The sequence below is a fragment of the Geospiza fortis genome, unplaced genomic scaffold, assembly GCF_000277835.1.
Source record: "Geospiza fortis unplaced genomic scaffold, GeoFor_1.0 scaffold25, whole genome shotgun sequence".
In the NCBI taxonomy this organism is placed as follows: Eukaryota; Metazoa; Chordata; class Aves; order Passeriformes; family Thraupidae; genus Geospiza; species Geospiza fortis.
Window position 1 is genome coordinate 634,817 of NW_005054423.1, and position 21,041 is coordinate 655,857.

The 21,041-nt window shown below is 40.1% G+C and overlaps 1 protein-coding gene across 1 annotated transcript in view; it reads left to right on the forward strand.

Moving 5' to 3' along the window:
• The first annotated feature begins 494 nt into the window (after positions 1-494).
• MRPS28 (mitochondrial ribosomal protein S28) overlaps positions 495-21,041 on the forward strand; it is a 64,880-nt gene continuing 44,333 nt past the window's right edge. Inside the window, exons 1-2 of the mRNA XM_005426758.1 lie at positions 495-566; positions 1,253-1,434. Coding sequence (XP_005426815.1) covers positions 495-566; positions 1,253-1,434 — 254 coding nt within the window. The remainder of the gene's footprint in view (positions 567-1,252; positions 1,435-21,041) is intronic.

Consider the following 21,041-nt stretch of genomic DNA (forward strand, 5'->3'; position numbering starts at 1 on the left):
CTGTGCTGTTTATGTCTTCCAGCAGAGCTGGAATTCAAAACTATCTCTTGTTTTGACTTCTCTAAGAATAAAAGTTTCCAAAAGTACAAGTGGAAAATGATGGTATTATTTTCTGTTCATATAAAATGTAGTTGGAATTTCAGCAACCACTTGAAGCAGTCAATGGGAAAGTGTGTTGAAGCCAGCAGAGCTCTGAACCTTTAATTCCTTGATTATTCAGTTTATTTCTTCTGCTGGTTCCAAAACAATTTGAAATCTTGCACAAAATAATTATTATCAAGTAATTATACTAAATGTGAGGAAAATTAATAGGTTCTAACTTTAAAAATCTATTTAGCTATTGATAAAATTCCTTAGATTCACTTTTGGGTATGTGTTGCTCCCAAAATGCTTCTCCCTTTTCGTTTGTTCCTAGCAAGTAGGCTTTTCTTACTAATTGCATTTCAAAGGTGACAATTTTAAAAAGTGGTCATACTCAGGATATCAGAGATGGCATGTGGGAGATTGAGCCTCACTTTAATATAACTGGATATTTTCACCCAGCGTATGATGGTAAGCCTGTGATGGTGAGTTTTCTCAGGTTACAGGACAGAGATCTTTCACTCCATGAAGCATAGCAGGAAGGTTTGTGTTCTTGCATTTTCCCAAAGCTCTATGAGAAAAAAACCCTGGCATTTTGTTTATTTAGTTACTTTGATTTTGTAGAGTGAAAAGTGAGAGAAGTGATGGTTCATTTTTTTTAATGTTAGATCCGTCCTGTGCATGCTTTCTGCTTTTGCTGCCTTTGAAAAATGATTTTGTTCTCTAAAATAAAGACTTAAGTATTATTCATTATTAAATACTTGCATAAATAGCTGCAAGGTGCTAATTCAGGTTTGGTTTTCACTGAGGAGATAACAAAGAGATGAGCAGTGTTCTTTTTGGGAATATCTCCTATATTTGGAATGCATTTTTAAATTAACTTACCTAACCAGTAGTAGAGCTGGCAGATGTTTTCAGGAGATGCACACTGTTATGCTTTTCTTTGACTGAATTAATGAAAACTTTACCTTGAATGTGTTAAATATTTGGAGTTGGAGAAAGGTACCAGATGCTTCCTTTGAAGTCTTGCTAAAAATGTGATGAACACGTGAAATCTTTACTCGCTATTCAGTGAATGAAGCCTTTTTGTATGTTGAAAGTTTAATTTAAATCCTCCTTCAGACAGCATGTTTTGTGAAATGTTGTTTTCTTTTTTATTATTCATCTGTAGGTTCCTTCAGAGAAATCGGAGTCCTTTGCATCCATGTTGAGACGCTCTCCTTTAATTCAGATGGGGCCTGCCAAAGATAAAATTGCCATTGGTCAAATATTCCATGTTGTAGAAGATGATCTTTACATAGATTTTGGTGGCAAGTTTCACTGTGTGTGCAAAAGACCAGAAGTTGATGGAAAGTAAGTAATAAACTTTATGGTAGGTGAATGACATCTGTGAGTGTCATCCTGAAATGCTTCGCTAAAGGGACTTGAGCATCTTCTGGACTGACCTTGGATAGTTTGTAGGAATTCTGGGGTTTAAACTATGGAAGTTAAGGTATTGTGCAGAATGAAAATTCAGTCATGAACAGATCTGCATAGCTCATCATTGTCTGGAATTCAGTTTCCTTTACACATTTGCATTATTGCTATCTATATATTCCAACTTAGGATGAGCAAAGGAAGTTACTGGGTGTTTAGTCACTGAAAAAAAGGGAAATAGTTGTCAAGCACTGTTTATTAAAATACTTGGGAGTTTTGTGGATTTGGAACTTCAATCCCTTGTTAAGTAGTCTCCTTAGGCAGTAGCTATCTCTACTAAGCATAGATGCATGAGGTTATATACTGGGAAGTTTACACATTATTTGTGATAACACTTTTCATAGCAGATAATCAGTGCTAATGTGGTCAAATATTCCATATTGTAGCAGGTGATTTTACATACATTTTGATGTCAAGTTTCATTCTGTCCTGAAGTAGGGCAACTGTGGTGGAACTAGAACAGTTGTACTGGGGAATACTGTAATTAGCAAACTAAAATATAAGAAAGCAATGAATTCTAGTGAAAATAACATTTACAAGCTTTCTAAACTGTCTTTGGCACCTTATAATTATGTATTTTTCAAGGATACCTTGAATAATTTCATTTGTCTCCAGGTTGCTTGATCCCTTCATTTGTCTCCAGGTTGTTTTAGTAATTATTTTTTAATACATAGGCAAAACACCATCTTTTTGAATTCATAGCATCAGAATACTTTAGTCCTTCTCTTTTCCCTCTGTTTCCCGTAAGAGAGGAGGAGCATTTTTGTTAATCTGCAATGTCACTGTTTTTGAAACATTAAATATGATTCCTGTGATAATCAGTTCTGCAATAGTTGATTTAGCAAAAAGAGATTTAACAGAAATAATCACACATTTGTGTGCAAGACTGCAATAGTATTTTATCAGAGCATTTTTATACTCAGCTTCTTTTTTTGACAGGTCTGTGAGTCCTTTATGCTCATTCCATTTGGCAGCAGGCAGAGATTTTCTTATTCTGTTGCTGCTACTGTGGTGATACAGCCCTTGTTGCTGTTTGCATCTCTTGCTAACTTCAAACCAAGATTAGCTTTGCCTTTCCCACTCCCATTCTTGCGTGCCTGAGAAGTGTTTCTATATTAGTCTCAATCTCTGACCATTCCTTTGGGTTTGTGGTTGAGTTCAGACCAAAACTCCCTGTTCAGCTGCACCAGCCTTCTGCCAGGCCTGCTCATTCTGCACATTGGGAAGGACCCTGGTGAAGCATTGAGGAGTTTGTCCTTATAGATCTTGGATGTCTTCTGGGCACTTTTTCATGTCAGGACATCTTCCCTGCCCTGAATAACCCAAAGTCTACTGTCCTGAAGCCTAGAGCTGTCTTCTGCCACTTTCTTACTCGCTTTCCTTCAGCATGGAATCTCTCATTGGTGGTCTCTTCAGCTGAGACAGACACCAGCTATCACATTCCCAAGCAGTTCTTATCTGCCTGTGTGTAACATGTCCAGCAGAAAACCTGTCCTACTTGGGTTGTCTCGCACTCTGGTGAGAAAGTGTCAGCAAGGCACTTGCTCTGATTGCTTGCTCCCATGTTTGTTACTGTTTGAGCACACATCAGGAATTTGAAGTGCCCTGTGACAATCAAGTCCTGCAATCCTGAGGGGGCCTCTTGTTGTTTGAATGAAGCTTCATCCACTCCCTCTTCCTGATCACACTGTCCACAGCAGACACCCACCATAACAGTCTGTTGGTCTTCTCTCCAGTTTTGGCCCATGGCTCTGAACTCTGCCTCCTTGCATGATTCAAAGCAAGACCTCATGCTCTCATGTCCCTTTATGCTTCCACTGCAGCCTCTTTGCCTTGAGCCATGTTTGCTTGCACAGTTCTTCCCAGGTTTGAGGAGAGGACAGCTTTGTGTTTACCTTCAAATCCCTGACTGCAATTCACTCACCTGGTGAATGCTGAACCCACCACTCGCTGTTTCCTTGTGTGGCATTATGTCCGCGTTTCTCGTCACAGAGAAAAGCAAGGCACAACTTCCCAAGGATATTTTCTGGGAATTGCAGCGAGGAACCTCAGAGAAAGAAAAAACAATTCTTATCTCATTTGCTGCACCTGTGTTGTGCCAAAGTAGAATGAAATATGGAGATTGTTTACCCAAAGTGATGGTGTTTTGTTCCCTTGGCCTGTCAGGGCCAAGCGTGTGTCCAGACTGTTGGTCAGGAGACAGTCACAAGATTCTCTTCAGTTGAGTTGGGTGCTTGTGCAGATTCAGTTTAGATGTAGTGTAATGTAGTATAGAATAACATAGTATAATAAAGCAGTTAATTAGCCTTCTGATATCCATGGAGTCAGATGCATCATTTCTCCCTTCATTAGGGTTGCCCTGCTTTTACTATATGGCGTTTCTATATTGTCATGGTGGTCTGGAATACTGAGATGGCAAGACAAACTGGAGGAAAGGAATGAAAGATGGCTTCCTTAAAAAGCTCACAGGCAAACAAGCATCTGTCCACTCCTTCCTTGCTCTCATCTTACCCTCAATAACCTACACCTTTCCTTGTGGTGCACGTTGCAGAGGTACAGGGGAAGATGAGGCCAGGAGAGCTCATGTTGGAGCAGGTGCTGTAGAGTCAGCTGTCCACTGAATGCTGGCAGCATAAGCCTGGGGCTGAGAAGATCTTGGCCAGTTATATTTTTCGCTGCCTTTTATAATGATAAAAACAAGCAGATCCCTATAAAACTTGTTTATACTTCCTTCTCACTGCTTTTCAGAGGGAATGGAGAGATGGAATTTAATAGCCTGAGTATTATTAACGAAGTTAAATTTGGCACTAAAGGCAGTAGTTCCCAAAATAGTAAAGACAGCATTTGCAACACTGAGGATGTAGTGGATATAGTAGTGTTGCTACTCTATATTCAAATGACTTAAAGCATTCATTTGAGATGTAGGTGACTGATTCAAATCCCTATTCTCCTCAGTTCAGACCAGAAACCTGATTTTTTTCTCAGACTACTTAAGTGTTTAAATGCTATTTAGAAGACCTAATCCTATAAATAAAAATAATTAAATAAGAAAGGAAATAATTTAAATAATTCTTGCCAACTTTTTCCAATTCATGGTGTTTCTGGAATTGAAATTTCTAAAATTTACCTGAATTTGCAAAATAATTGCTGTAGCAAGCAATCTTTTCCCATTTATGTAAAGAGGTATCTCTTGAGGGCATGTGCTTTTGATATTTCTTTGATATTTCCTTGATCATTTGGCTTTTTTCTAACTAGAACTCAACTATTTTAATGATATTATAATACAGTTTTCTTTTTCTTATATGATGTCCTGTGCTCTTTGAAAATGCTACAGTTTATTTGAAAAGAAACAAAAGGCTCTTGCGTATAAAACTTGTTCTCTTGAACTGCTCAGTCCTGTTCCTAACAGTTGTGTCCAGGTGAAAGACCCTGTAGTGCTACCACCATGTGGCCATAAGAAAGGATTTCACCCTAAAGACTGTCTTGGGTAAAAAAGCAACTGGAAAAAAAAAGGTGTCCCTCACTTGGAAAATTTGAAGTAGCTAAATAAATCTTTTCCCCTCAGTTCTAAAAAAGTTCTCAGCTTTAAAAAAAACCCTGAAACACCTAAACCAAAACCCCAAACAAAACCCCAGAAACTTTAAGGAAAAGAACCCTTAGAGCAGTAATGCAAAATTTAAATTAAATAAATATTTGAAGAGCCTTCTAGCTATTTTTGTTTGCTTTTCATTGATTGCTTTCCTTTTTTTGGACATCTGTTTTATAGAATTGCAGAAAATACATTTTGTTATCAGCACTGATGGTATTGAGATTGGAAGAAAGCATTGGTTTCATTAGAGATCAAGTATATTGTTGGTAAAATCTCACTGGGGCCAGGCAAGGATGTATTTGATTATAAATATCAGTATAATTTTGTTATTTGGGGTTTATTTACTGTGTATTAGAGAGTATTTATTACTCTTACGATTTTAAGATCTGATGTAATATATGCTGTACTTATTAAATACATACTACAATTAGTAAACACATTTCTTGATACAATCTGACTTAACAGCTTTATTAAATTTGCATTTTATACCAACAGCACAGTAATTCTACTAAATATCCAAAGTTTATACAAATGAGAAAGGGTCTGTAGTGAAATAAGATTCCTTTTCAGCAATGGGAAGAAAATATATTTTTTCTCTCTTTTAACATGCAGAGGAATTGAAGTCCCAAAGAAGAAAGTGTCTGTTTTACATCTCCAAATAAGCAACAACTTAATCCATGACAGAAAGGTGCTGTTAAAACCTGCTTCTGTCATTATCAGATGGAATTCCTGAGAAGCAGAAAATATGGGAAGGGATTGTGCTGACACTGCCTCTTGCATGGTCTGCACCTGTACTGTTAATGACCAATTCCCATCAAAAGCACAATGGCTTTCAGCAATTTTCTAAAACGTAGGATTGCAGGACCAGCTTCCAAAGAGGATTAAACTGCACCTCTCCATGCCAGTGTAATGAAGCTTTATTTTCAAAGACTGCTGTAACCCTCCAGCAACTCCAGTATTATCAGGCTGTAGGATCAGAAAGACACTTCCTTTATGCTTGAGTGTGCAGCTGGTGCAGGGATTTCCAGTATATCCTGTGGCAATTTTACTTGACACCTTTTATACAGTGCATATTTGCCAAACTTAAATAGCAGAGAAGGGAAGAAATCATTTGATGCCGGTTGTGATTTAGAACATGACAGCTTAATGACCACCTTAAAATATTACCTGATGCTGTTTCTGCAAATTGTATCAAAATATTTACTCTGTTTGAATGACTGCCAGGGTGAATTTTATTTGGGAAACATTTTACATTCCTCTCTTTTTGTTCTATTTTTAAAATATTTTATAGATAAAGTCAGAATGGAATCCAATTTAAACTAATCTGGTTTCTTAGATTAGGTAATATGAATAAGGCTGGTTGTTTTCTAGCACATTCATTTTATTAAGACAGTCTTAAATTTATGTTAAAAGTAATAGGGGAAACTGTTTAAAAGATCTTGTAAGATTAAAAAATCAATTTTCTAAAAGAAGAAAAAGAGGTGCATGAAGAGAGATGCTCTTCATGGGAAAGGATTTCAATAAGACTCTGTTTGGTTTAGTTCCAGTTTGTGTATTAAACAGAGTAACCATGTGTTAAGCTGGAGGGTAAGTTTGGAGTTCCCTGCTCTGTTTTGATGCCATGTGGATATGCTTTTTGAACAAGTCCATCTCAGCCCAAATGAGCTGCCTCACACAAAGCACCCTGCTCTCAGTGCAGCAGAGACCCTCATACAAGGGGACATGTCAGTGTCTGGTTCAGTCCTTGCCTGCTGACCCCTCCTTGCCCTGACTGTTCTGTATGCAATGGTGCAATATTCCCATGAAAAGGTTTAGAGAGAGATGTTGAAAACATAACATTTCTATCTCTTTCCTTTAACACACATAATGACCAAACAACTGGCAGGAGGCTATACTGACTGAGACTCAGCATTCAGCTCCCATTCCCAAGGCCTTTGCTCTTTCTTTGCCAGGGGAATCCCAGGCATCAAATTCATGTTTAACCATATTTACTCCCTAGACTATATATTTATTCTCTGTCCTCTACTGTTGCTGATTGGAGTGGTGCTGGTCTGCCAACCTGGCACATCCTTTGGCTTTCAAGCTTTGAATGTTGATGGTACTATTACTGCTTAAAAAAAAAGGCAATAATGTCATATATAAAGAAAATATATATTGCTGCAGTAACACTGGGTTTAGTTGTACATATTTGTTTTTACAAATATGGTCTACTTCCTTTTTGCTGTCTGTTGCCAACAAAATAGCACTTATCTGTAATATGTAATTCTCAACAGGAAAGAAGGAAATTGCTAACCAGCAGTACAAGTGATACAGTAAATGATGCTTTTGCAAGTACCATTTTCAAACATGCACAGATGTAGAGAAAACAGGTCATATGAAAGAGACTGGCAACCTATAGAAATTCAGTGATTTCTTAAAAATTAGTTATGTGTGTTGAAGTTACTGATAAAAGCAGAGGATGCTGGATTGGTGTGGAAAATCACTTTTGATTTCTGTGATGTTGTCTTGTTTAGAAAACAGATCCACTGAGAAACTTTTTTTTTTAACTCCCAATTTTGGTATCTGAGGGGAATGCACACTGCTCTGACAGAATTATCTCATTCTATTTAGGTGTTCAAATTATGGCTGTTAGCTCATTGGCATTAAGTCAGTGGTTTCTTCCTTTCCCTGCTTCCCTTTTGTTGCAGTTTTCATTCCCAACAGATCAGTCTTTTTCTTACAGGTTTGTCTATTAGTTATTCACACTGTAAAAAAACCCTTACAAGAAGATTTGAGAGAATGTGTAAGCACTCTGCCGTGGTTTAGGAACAGCACTCCCCAGTTTAGTGCCCCCTTGCCCCAAGACTCTCCCAAACCAGATGCCTCTTGCTTGCTCCCCCCTCCTTCCACCATTTCCACTTCCTGTTCTGAGGATAGAGTTGAGAAAAAGGTGAAAGATTAAGGGTTGAGATAAGAACAATTTACTGGAAATAGCAATGAGATTAGAAAACCAACAGTAAGAGCAGCAATATTAATAACAAAAGTGTACAAAAATGGGTGATTTACATGCAGAGATGCTCACTGAGGACCCTGATGACAGAGTTTCCCCCTCCTGCTATGATTTTTCTTGACCAAGCCATGCCCTTCTTCCTGGAAGTGAGAATCCCTTATTTCCACCTCTGGCAGTGATGTGTGGTAGTGCAGAATAACAACCTGGACATGCCCACATGGCTCCAGGCGCTGCTCCCTCACAGCTACTGTGAAAATTTTGTCCTGTCTCTCACAGGAAATGCATTTCCTTCCTGCCTTCCTTCCTGCCTTCCTGGCTCCTTCCCTCCTTCCCTCCTTATTTATACCTGATCCAGCCTCATTCTCAGTATTCTTTTTTTTTAATACAGACTGTTAATATATATTTCCAATAGAAATATAATGTAGTTATATTTCTAAGTAATTGCAATTTTGTATTGTTGTATCTATTCTGCATTATGCAAATCAGTTAGTCTTTTTTCAGCTTGCAAATTATTGCTCAGCTTTATACCAATACTTTACTACTGAACTGTTAGAATTTACAGTTCTGTTGTGTGTTTTTAAGCGGTTTAGAGGTTGCTGCATTGCAGCAGTATATGACATGTTCCTTATACTGTGTTCCTTCTAACATTTTTGGAAAATTTTCAAAATAATTTTTGCTCATTTATGCATAATTAAAGGAGAAATTACAAAACTTATTAAAATACCTGGTATTAAAATCTTATTTAGTCAACATGACCACTTACCTGGTCTTTCCCAGAAAGTTATCTTTATTCTTTTGTCATCAGCTGAGATTTTTTTGGTGTTGTTTTGGTTTTTCATTTGTTTGGAAAGTATTTCTTGCCTATTAGAACAAAAACCAGTAGTGGCATAAGTAAGCAGCTTGGGAGAATTTGTAAGTCTCTATCACAGTGATTTCCTTTATGCCTATAAGGTCAAATGGTTTAGGTCTATCAGTGCGATGTTGCTGATATTTGTAACACTAAATGGCTGTCTGAAATCAAAGCAGTTTTTATACTTTTCTGCTCCTTCTTCCAAGTTCTCCTACCTATCAGGTAAGCATCTTCTTACTGGAGGACAATATTCCTCTGCAGTTTGAAAGACGAATTTAGACTGTGTTATAATTTCTGAATTGTTAAATAATTATGACCTGTTCACATTTGCTGAAGTATAAAATGAATAGTGCGCACGCACTTTCCTGAATCTCTTCCAGTTTGTATTTTTTGTGGAAAACACAACCAGACAGCCGGTCTCCACATTGTGAAAACCAGTCTCTTTCTGTGATTAAAATGATGAGAATGTCATGTTGAAATTCTCTGGGGACCAAGGTGGTTTTCACTAGTCATCAGCAAACTTGGGTTATGGCACTCTGATCAGCCTTTGGTCTCCAACTATGCCCAAATACCAGGGAGAAATGGTTAGCAGGACTGATGATGTTGTCCTGTTCCCACATACCAACATTGCAACTTAAAAAGGAAGCCTTATTATTTATATTGAAGAGGACTAAATTCAAGGAGGTGGCAGGAGCTGCCTTTTCTACAAAGCTTCCATATAGTGCAATTCACCATTGCTCCGAGCCCAAACAATGCACGTGGTGCCACTCTGTCTGCTGTTGAACAATTTCAGCTTGCTTTTTTAAAAACAGGCACGAAGAATAGCTCTGTGATTGCAAACTTGGTCAGTGTGCTGAAGCAAATAACCTCTAACTTATTTATAGCAGCATGCATTTTGGAAATTATAGCATTTTTATCCCCTATGGACGCAGCTTATTATTTGCTTGGTTACTTTACAATTGTGACTGTTTTTGCCACCCACTGTATATCATTCTTCAGTGGTTATTTTCAACCACAAATGGAGGTGTTGGCTTTGTGCAGTTCTGTAATACACAAGACAGTGCTTCCAAAGTTCCTGGAGCCCAAAGTCTGTAAACATTTTTTTTTTGACTACACTATTAGTTTTTCCTCCCAGATAGGTACTTTAGAGTTTAGTTAATGTAATGATACCATGGGACAGGTGTTGGTTTTCAACAGTACAACTAGTCCATATTAATGAGGCACCCTGGGCAGCATTTGATACAGAAAATACAACACAGACCTAGGAATACGGCCACAGCAGTGCACATGAGCTTGCTAATCAATTTTTATCCTTAGCTTTTGCCTCTATCATTAGTTTCAAGTAGCAATGATTTATGAGATCCAGTGACCTTTGTAAGAAAAACCCTTACAAAACTAGTAGCATTTATTGATAAAAAAAGTTTTGCCAGTTCGATTTTCCCAGGGCATTGTGATAAATGAGAGATGGAATATACGTGTAAAATGTCTTGGGAGAACAAAGCAGACCATAGGTGGCCTGGAGCTTTTTTGGCAATGTCAAAGTCTGTAAATACTCTTTAAGCCACACATTTTCTCATATGTGGACGTGCACACATACACAAGAGAAAAAAAAAGTCTTGGGAAGCTTCTTACTGCATTGGGAGGCTTTAGTGTCGTCTGTCGGAGATGAGTAGTTAAACTCTCTTTTCCCCTAATCCAGGTGCTAGCTGTCAAGAACTGCAGAAAATAGAATTATAAACTCATGACTTAGCAGAAGAATTAAAATTGTTTCTAGTATTTTATTCTGAGATTGATGAGAATAAATGACTTGAATCTCTGTGTGCAGCATATTAGGAATATTCCCCCCTCACCTTTGAGAAAGCCTTGCTGTTAGCACAAAATTTCACTTAAATACCACTAGTAAAGTGTAATTAATTTTCTCAATAGCTAGACAAGGCTCACAGAATCTCAGCCAGTCCAGATGCAGAAGATTATGAATTTTATTGAAAACTCTTAAAATGCTCCCCAGCATATTTCACTCATCAGTGGCTCTGGGTGAAATGGGTGAGGTAGGCTCCTGCCAGTTATAAAAATGTGGTACTTTTCAGGAGTACAGGCAACTGTACTTGCCTAAACCACTGAGCAAGTTGTTGATGTTTATGGCTTAAAGTCTGGTCAGTTTGACCTGTACTTGTAACTTAGGTAAGGGTTAGATGAGAAAACAGTCCAGGTTATTGTAGCACTATAACTGCTTTTATTAGGTTGGGTATAACTCTGTTCTAAACCCTCTTGTCAGCATAGAGAGTTGAGCTGCAGTGCTGTGCTGATGTGGCCTTTGATTTCATTTTGGGAGACAAGCTTGGACTAAACTGGCTCGTGTTCTGCATGGCAATCCTCTGAGAGGTGTAGACTTGCCCAGAGACAGAAGCTATTTAGTTTCTAGGTTGAGAAATGGAATTAATGATGTTTGGGACCAAATGTGAATTATAAGACTTCATATAACAAAGATCTTACTCAGGAAAATTAATGCTATCGTATAACCATGGAGTGGTAATTATTCACCCCTCTGGAATAGTTTCAGTAGGTGAGTCTGAGAAGGGAATTAACACAGCTAGGGAAACACTGCAGGTAATATATATCAACCTCGAGCTCTTAGAAGGCATGAGTCAGGCCTCCCACAAATAATGATTTTAAAGTTGCTTTTATTTTTTGGTTTATATCTTTCTGGGTTATTTAGTTTTTGGGTTCACATAATTTTTCTTTAATTTGGCAGATTAGGAATTTTTAATTAAACTTAACTTTTTTTGAAAATGGCAATTTATCTTCTGTAACAGATAAAATTGTTTATATTAGTAAAGCTGGAGATTTACAGAATTATTTCACTGATAATTCCTCTCAGTCTGCTACGTAATATGAAGATTACTCAGGCTGGAGGCCAGTACCTAGCCATGTACCCCAGGGGTCAGTAATGGGTCCAAGTCCTGTTTAACATCTTCATTCATGACCTCAGTGGTAGGATGAGAATGTACCTTCAGCAAGTTTGCACAGACTGCAAAACTTGCAGGAGTTGTTACACAGGGTGACTGTGCTGCCATCCAGAGCATCCTCAACAGGCTGGAAAAATGGTGTGATGGGAACCTCACCATGTTCAGCAAGAGAAGTGCAAAGTCCTTCCCCTGGGAAGGTACAGCCTCAGACACCAGGACATACCAGGGGCACTGGGATGCAAAGCAGCTTGCCAGAAAAGGCCTGTGGGGTCCTGGTGGGCATCCAAGTTGAACATGAGGCAGCACTGAGTCGTTGTGGCAAATAAAACTGAACAGTGTCCTGGGCTGCATTAGACAAGCAGGTGGCAGGATGCAATCCTTCTCCTCCACTTAGCCCTGGCGAGGCCAGACCTGGAGTGCTGTGTCCAGTTCTGGGCTCTGCAGTTCAAGAGACAGTGCAGTGAAGGGCCCCTAAGATGCTGAAGGGAGTGATGAGGAAAGGCTGAGATAGTTGTGGCTGTTCAGCCTGGAGAAGAGAAGGCTCAAAGGGATTTCATCCATGTGTGGAAATACCTCAAGTGAGTGGGCAAAGAGGGCAGAGCCAGGCTCTTATCATCAGTGCCCAGTGATGGGCCTAGGGGCAGTGGGCACACACCAGCACACAGGAGGTTCCTTCTGAACATCAGGAAAGAGCTTTTTACTGTGAGGGTGACTGAGCACTGACACAGGTTACCCAGGGAGGTTGTGGAGTCTCTATTCTTGGAGATACTTAAAAGCAGTCTCTGGCCATTGATGATTTATTTAGTCACACATTTTTATTTGAAGTCACCAGTTGGTGCAGAGGGATCGTTCAGCAGAGGGAGGAGTGGGTGTTTACTGCAGCTTGGAATAGGCCCAAAAGACTGATAAAATTAATTCTGTTACTCCTACACACCAAACCCATGACAGATGCTTTTCTTCCCCTGATGCTTTCTGTAACTCCTTGCCCGCCTGTTTAGATGCCGTTGTCCAACCAGGGCACAAAACCAGGTAGATTCCTACAAAGCAAGGTAAGGCTTTTAAGGCTGAGTGTTGCCAAACTGTGTAGGGGATTTGGCTGCTTTGCTGCTACTAGGCAGCACAGCAATTCCAAATTAAAAAATGTGTGGTGTTTAGAGGCAAAAATAAATAACATTTTATTACATGTCTGTTATTTAAGACTAATTTATTTTCCTTTTCTGCTCACTAATATGCTAACAAAACCCACAGTCTTGCTTCTTGTCTTTTCACATGCACTTGTGTGGAGCTCGGACAGGAATAGCAAATGAGTATAATTTTTGTACCCAATGTTTTAGAGCAAGAAGCAGAGGTAATAGTACTAAAGTAACACTTAGGTTGTGTGTATATGCTCTTACTGAGTAAGGAGCATCTGATAACACTGACAACCCTGCTGTTGTGACTACTTGCCTGACTTTTCTTTAAAAAGGATAGAATGTTCAAGATAGAATTTAAAATTCTAGGCAGGTATTGCTGTTGTGCTGGAAGAACTGCAGTGTAAGTAAAGACCCATATATTTAAAAAGAAAAAAGGGGGTTTGGGAAAGTGTTCTAAGAGTATTCAGTAGCTGTTAAAACTTGCCTTAATAGATTTTGGAGTCTGTGTGTGGTCACTGCTGCCATGGCTCTGTCAGCATTTTGGGCACGATAGCAGCCAAGCAGGGATGCAGATGTCTTTTGCTTTGTGAACTTGCTGAACGTAGCCGTGATTTATGGACACTGAAATGTCAAGTATGATGAGAACCAATCATGGAGCATTTTTTTAATACTACACCAAAGCTCTTTTTCCTTCTGTGATAGCTGTCAAGAAAGGCAAATGTTCTATTTTCCTGTCTTAGCATTTAACAATTTTTTTTTTGCCTAAAGAACTTAAAATCCAGTCCCAACTTGGGTGAGAAATAACAACAGCCCCCCAGTTCTTTAAATACTGAAGGGATTGTTCTGAAAAATACTGAAGCTATATTTTGAATAATCTGATTTGAGACTTGGCAGGCTCTGATCACATGGAGAAGCACACATAATGTGGTCACACTGTGTAAGCATGTACCCACTTAACCAAGAAACTGAGATATGACTCTAAAGGCAGAGAAATAAACATTGAATACAAGAAAAAAAAGCCAATCATTTATTAGTGTTTGGTGACTTTTTGTTCGTAGGGTAAGAGGAAAAAGGCTTAAGCAGTTTTTCTTTGATTAATGATTTTAGAAGAAATGAAAAATTGCTTACATGTCCTCTGAAACTTCATGTTCTTTATTTTCAGAGTAGTTAGCAGGCCTTGTAAAAGCAGTGAGATTTTACTGAATGAGTTTCATGATTCCTATAAAACTATGTAAATAATTTCTTTATGGAAATGCTCAACATGCATGTTTAACTTGTCTGAAATCTTCTGGAAGTAATGGAGCATTAGTTTAAATATTTAAATTTTTAAAAAATTATAATCTATAATGTGAAAACCCTATCGAGTTTTCAGGTCTTTTCCATACATCATAAGGAAGTGTAAGTAGCATAGAAGTTTAATTTATCTGCAATTTGTACTCATTAATTTCAAGTATTAACATAGAGATCCTAATCTCAGTGGTAATTATAAGTTGATTGCTAATCTGTCCTTCCACTTGAAGAGTTCAGTTACTTCTTTTCCTGTGACTTTATATATTTGAAGTTATATAAGAGTTTGAATCTTTCAGATCAAGTAGTGCGTGTGCCACCTCACTCATCTTTGGGTCGCTGGTGCCGGACCAGTCTATTACCACCTAAGTGCGAGATTTTGTTTCCCCTGAAGCCTTTCAAGACTGTTCTTGGCAGCTGGCTTGACAGAGCTGCTGGAGACGAGACTGAAACGCTCTCTGCTTCCTCCAGACACAGCTCAGTAAACAAGCTGTGATCCTCTGCTTGGCAGGAGGCAGAGCTGATGCGGCTGCCAGCCTGGGAGGGGATGCAGAGCAGCACTGATGCGTGGCAGCAAATACAATATCCTTTTCTGGGACTTTGACTTGAATAAGGCATTGCTGTAGTGTGGAGGTTTGTGAAATACTTGCCTGCTTCTGCGAGATTTATTAAGAGCATGCTTAGCTTGGGCCTGGAGTACACACCAGTGGTGCACTTAGCCAAAACTAAATGATAGTAAGTGAGTGGAAAGGAATAATGTATGGCAAGAGTAAATTAGGCTAACGTGCTAAACAGTGATTTAAGCTTAAAAAAACCAAAAATTAAGAAAGGAAGTTTGAGGGGATTTATTATAGAATCGTGTAATGGTTTGTGTTGGAAGGATCATTATAGATCATGTAATTTCAACCCACCCACCATGAGCAGGGACACCTTTCCCTAGACCAGGTTGCTCTGAGCCCCATCCAGCTGGGCCTTGAAGGGATGGGGCATCCATAACTTCTCTGGGCAACCTGGTCCAGTATTTCACCATCCTGTGATTATTTCTGTGACCTTCCTCTGGTCTCAGTCCAACAGGTCCACGTCCTTTGTCAGGACCCAGGACACACCTCTGGCTGTCCAGGACACCAGGACCCCTGCTAGGGGTCTCAGAGACCCTGTCACAGAGCCCAACACACCTGTGGTTTTGATTATGACCCATGGAGCAAATTACCAACCTTATATGAAGATCAGCAAGCCACAACAGTTTAGGTAGAATAATAGTGAAATTATCATGGGCTGGAAAAGAAGATTTTGGGTGTTTTGGTATGGGGGTTCAGGAAGCAAGATGGAGGGAACTGGGTGTGTCCAGCCTTTCTCCTTCTTCTTCTTGGCCTCCATCTTCTGCTGTGATGTTGGCACTTGGGGATTGGTTTAGAATAGAGGTGCACTGTCTAGCATGGGTGATAGGTATTGGAAGGTAAAAGTAAATATGATATACGTAATTTGTAGTACAAAAGACAACGCAGCCTTGGGAGCGGGCGGAGAGTGCCTGGAACTGTCTTGCTGAGCTGACCTCGTCAGGGCAGGAGAAAATTTTTTATAGATAAGATAAAATAAACAACCTTGAGACCGAGAAATGAAGAGCTCTGACTCCTTCTTCAAGCGCCGGGCTGGGAAAAGAGACTTTCGAACTTTTCTCGGGGTCACTCTGACCCGCTAGAGATCCCGACAGTCCTTAGTGTGTTTTGGGCCCAAGAGCTGTGTGCAGTACTCATGTGGGAATCTCAGGAGGGCAGAGTAGAGTGGCAGAATCAGCTCCCTTGACCTGCTGGTGATTACACTGCTTTTGATGCAGCCCAGAGCACAGCTGGCTTTCTGGGCTGGAGGTGCACATTGCTGGATCATGTTGAGTATCTTGTCCACCAGTACTCCCCGCTCAGGGCTGCTCTCAATCCATTTTCTTTCCAGCTTGTACTTGTGCTTGGAATTGCCCTGACCCATGTGCAGGACCTTGCACTTGGCTTTGTTGGCCTTTGTGTTTTTCACATGGGCTTATCTCTCAAGCCTGTCAGGGTCTCCCTGGATGGCATCCAGTGTGTTGACTGTACTACACAGCCTGGTTTCATTGGAAAACTTGCTGAGGGTGCACTTGGTCTCACTGCTTTCACCCTCTGTAAGTTTAGTTTTTGTGTTTGAGTTTGTCCAGGAGCTCCTTGGTCATGAACATAGGCCTTCAGGTGTTTTTGCCTAAATTGCTCTTTGTGATCCTTGAGAATTAACCAGCTTTCTTGAGCTTCACTTCCCCCTAGGGGTTTATCCCATGGTTCTTTCCAAGCAGATCTCTGAACAGGCCAAAGTCAGCTCTCCTAAATCCAGGGTGGTGAGCTTGCTGTGAGCCCTTTCCACTGCCCTAAGGACCTTGAACTCCACCATTTTATGGTCACTGCAGCTCAGGCTGCCCGTGAGCTTCATATTCCCAACAAGCCCCTCCTTGTTGGTGAGAACAAGGCCAGCACAGCACCTTGGGAACGACTGGGATTGTCCAGCCTGGAAAAGAGAAGGCTTCAGGGTGACTGAATTGTAGCCTTCCAGTACCTGAAGGGAACTTACAGGAAGAGTGGGGCAAGACCGTTTTCAAGAGCATGTAGTGACACAACAACAGAAAATATGTTCAAATTGAAAGAGTGGATTTACATTAGATATCAGGAAAAAATTCTGTATTGTGAAGGTGGTCAGTCCCTGAGGTGATGAGGCAGAACTGAGGTTGACCAGGAAAGCTGTGTATGTTCCGTGCCTGGAAGCATTCAGGGATAGATTGGATGGGCCTCTGAGCAACCTGGTCTAGTTAAAGGTGTCCCTGCCTATGGCAAGGGGCTGGAGCTAGTTAATCTTTAAGGTCCCTTCCAAACCAAGCCATTCCATGATTCTATGACCTTTCCTCTTTGGCTCCTCTGTCACTGAAGATGGACATTACCATCAGCGCATTGCAGGAGCCTCCTGGATTATTTATGCCCTCCTGTGCTGTCCCTCCAGCAGGTATTGGGGTGGTTGAAGTCCCCCATGAGGGTCAGAGATTGTGAATATTGCATCTGCTTGGTCTTCCTGACCAGGTGACCTGTAGTAGGCCATAATGTGACTTGTCCCTGCTGTCAGTTTAATCCTGAGACACAAACTCTTGGTCTGCTCCTCATCCCTTACAATTTAGAATTGGTAGAGTTTGTCTCCGTTTCTTCACATCATAGATGAAATTTGAAAGGGCTTTCTCTGAGAATTTTCCATTCATTATAAGAAAAAATAATCATGCTAGGTGTTAGTTCTTCTTCTAGCTTTGTTCATCAGCCTTTAGATCTATGAATATGCCTGTGGCAAGATATTTAAGGACCCTAATATTAGTTGAAGGGTGAGGATTTTCCTCCTTTAAAGTGAATTAAAAGCTGTTCAGTAACATCATTGATCAGATCCTTGATAAGATTGAGATTGCAGGCATACTTTGGCATCAGTACTTTCACATACTCAGTGCCAGGATACCCAAGTGCAGTCATGTGTTTTACAGCTAGTGTGCAGAGCAGGCAGGCCTGTCTTATTTAAATAAACCTCTATAGAGGTATAAATACTAGAAATTCTTGTGCTGTTCTAAAATAAAGTATCTGAGGATAAAGTCTTCACATGTCTTTAAGATTACTTGCTCTCAACTTGTTTGTCGAGAATAAAAGCCAAAACTTCAAGACTCCCGAAATCTGGCTAGCTCACACATAAGGAAACTTCCAATTTGTGGGTTCACTTCTTTTTTCTGGCATTAAACACATCTCTTTTTTTTTTACTATTCTGGAGCTTTCTTCTGTAGCTGCTTAACATAATAACATCCTAGTATTTTGAGTCTAAAAACTGAAACTGAAAGAGCAGTAGAGAACATGCTGTTACTATCTTTGCTATTAGTGATAAAATGAACAATATTCTTTGTGTTCTGTTCATGGAAATCCAGCGATTTGTTTATTTTAGAATGCAATTTTCTTCTTCTCCTTCTTTTTTCCTTTTTCTTTTTTTGTTAAACCAATTCACAGTCTTAAAACATACCAAACAGTTCTTTCTCTTTGACTTCATTATGTATGACTTCATCTGTTGTATGGTCTGCATGAGTTAAAGAGCAATTGCTAAATCTCTTATTAGCTTCATACTAATCATTCAAAAACCTTAATACTCTTTGCAAGCAAAGATTTCACTCCCTAGAAAAAGGTCTGCACATTTTGCATATTGTGAAATGAATTGTGTCCCTGCTCCCTTCTGTGGGTTTGGAACTAGATAATCTTTAAGGTCCCTTCCAACCCAGGCCAGTCGATGATTCTGTGATAGGAAGAAGGTGAAGGTACCACTTCTGGTGTTGTGCTAGAAGGCTACTTTGGTTTCTTAAACATGCTCACAAACATGGTAATATAAATAATAGAAGTGTTATTTCCTTAAAGGGAAAGTTGACAAAAATCATTATTTGAAGAGTAGCAATAATCTATGTGAAGTGATTTTTTTTTCTGCTAATAGATAACTAATAATAGAGGTGCATGTGCAATATCACGGATGTGTTAAATTTTCCCTGACCCATTATTTGCACAATCTAAATGTGTGTGAAATACAGATGTGGTTGGCTTGTTCCACTTCTCAGTTCCGTTGAGCCTTTGCGGTGAGGATTTAAAATTACAGCTCCGTTGATGTACCTTTGGAAGGGACATCGGGCTTCTGTAATTCCAAATCCCACGCTCAAGTTTTTCGTCTTGGTCCAAGTGGCAGCCTTGAGTTGGGTGCGGGTGGGCGGGAAGGGCGGGAGGGCGCGTTGCTGTGTTTCTGATGGAGATGAAATCCACTTGTGCAAGTGCCGGGCTGTCTCCAGAGCAGCACAGTGTCACGCAGCCCCTCCGAGGTGCGGAGCGCGGCTGGGCGGGAAAGCTGTATACACTGTACAAACAGAGCACTAAAGCGGCAGTACACTGAGTCATTCTTCGCTCTGTGTGAGAACTGAGGGGGACTCTATTCACCGCCTTTGTGCCGGTGTCTGTCAACAGCGCTGTTTGAGGCCAGCCCCATTGTGCCGGCCAATGTTTCTTATTGACCCGAGTCTGTGCCCGCAATGTTCCCAGGGTCGAAGTTGCGAGCGAGAGAATGTTTGAAAAGGGGTAATCGTGGGCTAAATGCGTTTTGCTGCATTGTCGTCTGACCTATTAAATCTAAACTGCGGTCCGCGTTCATGCAAACAGGTAATTATGTAGTCACAGCTGCAGCCATTGACATCTGGTTACCGCCCCGTGGAAAAAGGGGATGGAGTGCTCGCCTCTCCCTCCAGGCTCTCAAACGCTGAACTTTAATGATATTAACTGAAAATAGAAGGTGGATTAGCAAGACTGACAGGTCAACAAGGTGGATACTTTATCCAAGAAGGCAGAAATAAGTCTGAGTGCAGTTGCTTGGGTATTTCTGCTGCCTTATGCGTCAGATTTTTCCCATAGCTGCAGGCTTTGCTGGGCTCTAGAACCAGTTATTATTTAAGGGTTTTAGATCAGGAGAAGCACCCAAATACTTCTGTCATCCTGTTGTACAAAACAGTTCTGCAGACAGCCACATTTATTGTTTTGCAAGCAGCTTACAGAGGTTCTGGTCCCCATAGGAGGAGTTACCAGGATTTCCAGATAAAAGATCCTCATTATCAATAAGCCAGCATTTCAAAATGTAGTGGTAAGTGTACAAGGGTGATAAAACATTCCTGGCCATAAATTATTTTAGGAAATTGTTTTTTCTTTTAGTGTTCTTTGGAACTGGGGGCATAGTATTTGCATGTAAATTAGTCTGACACATCCTCTTTCTCATCTCCCTCTGCTCTCTCCCTTTCTACTGAGAGGGAAGAGATCTCTACAGAGCATACAGAATTATTAAAACAGCTTGCTTTTCTGTCCTGCACCACTTTCAGCACTGGGATAGATAACAACCACTATAGAAATTAGCTGAGAGGGTTACAAGGTCCTGAGTGACTTTCATGGCACATAAAGGCTGGGAGCACTGTCAGTGCTGGGCAGCCCTGGGTGCAGGGCAGGAGAGAAGTGCAGCCAGCTGATAAATCCCTCCTTTAAGGGATCACTTGCAGGGATGAATGGTTATCTGCTTCTGCTTGCATTTGCATCCCAGTGCTGCTCCTTAGGAGTCAATTATTCTGAAGTGCTGTTGCAATGTGGACTGTCAGGAAACGGAGAGTAGGTGTTATTTATATTATGATATAAATATGTAGATACAGATACATGGATGTAATCTTCCAATATATGATCTTCTAATGTTATGGGAGGACTGTGATTGCCAAAAGAGTGAAATGTTCTCCCTTAAAGGTATATCCACTGTTAGAGATCAGAGAGCTGATTCTTCATTCATGGAGCAGGGAGCAAGAAAATGTGCTCTGCTCAGATTCAAGGGAACCTGTTTGTATTGTGGATCTCTCAGATTGCCTTGTGCAGGCATCTGTTATGAAATTAGCTTTTTCTTTCTTTTTTTGCTGGTTGACTTTTACTTGATTTCTACCTTCTTCTACTCCTTACAGGCCTCTAGGGAATGGACTGATTTTCTTATGAAAAAAAGCAAGGTGAAAATGTGCAAACCAAAAATATTTCAAGTGTATGTAGAAATGTGTTGGAATTTCTGTGTTTTTCAGGCAGAGGACAGT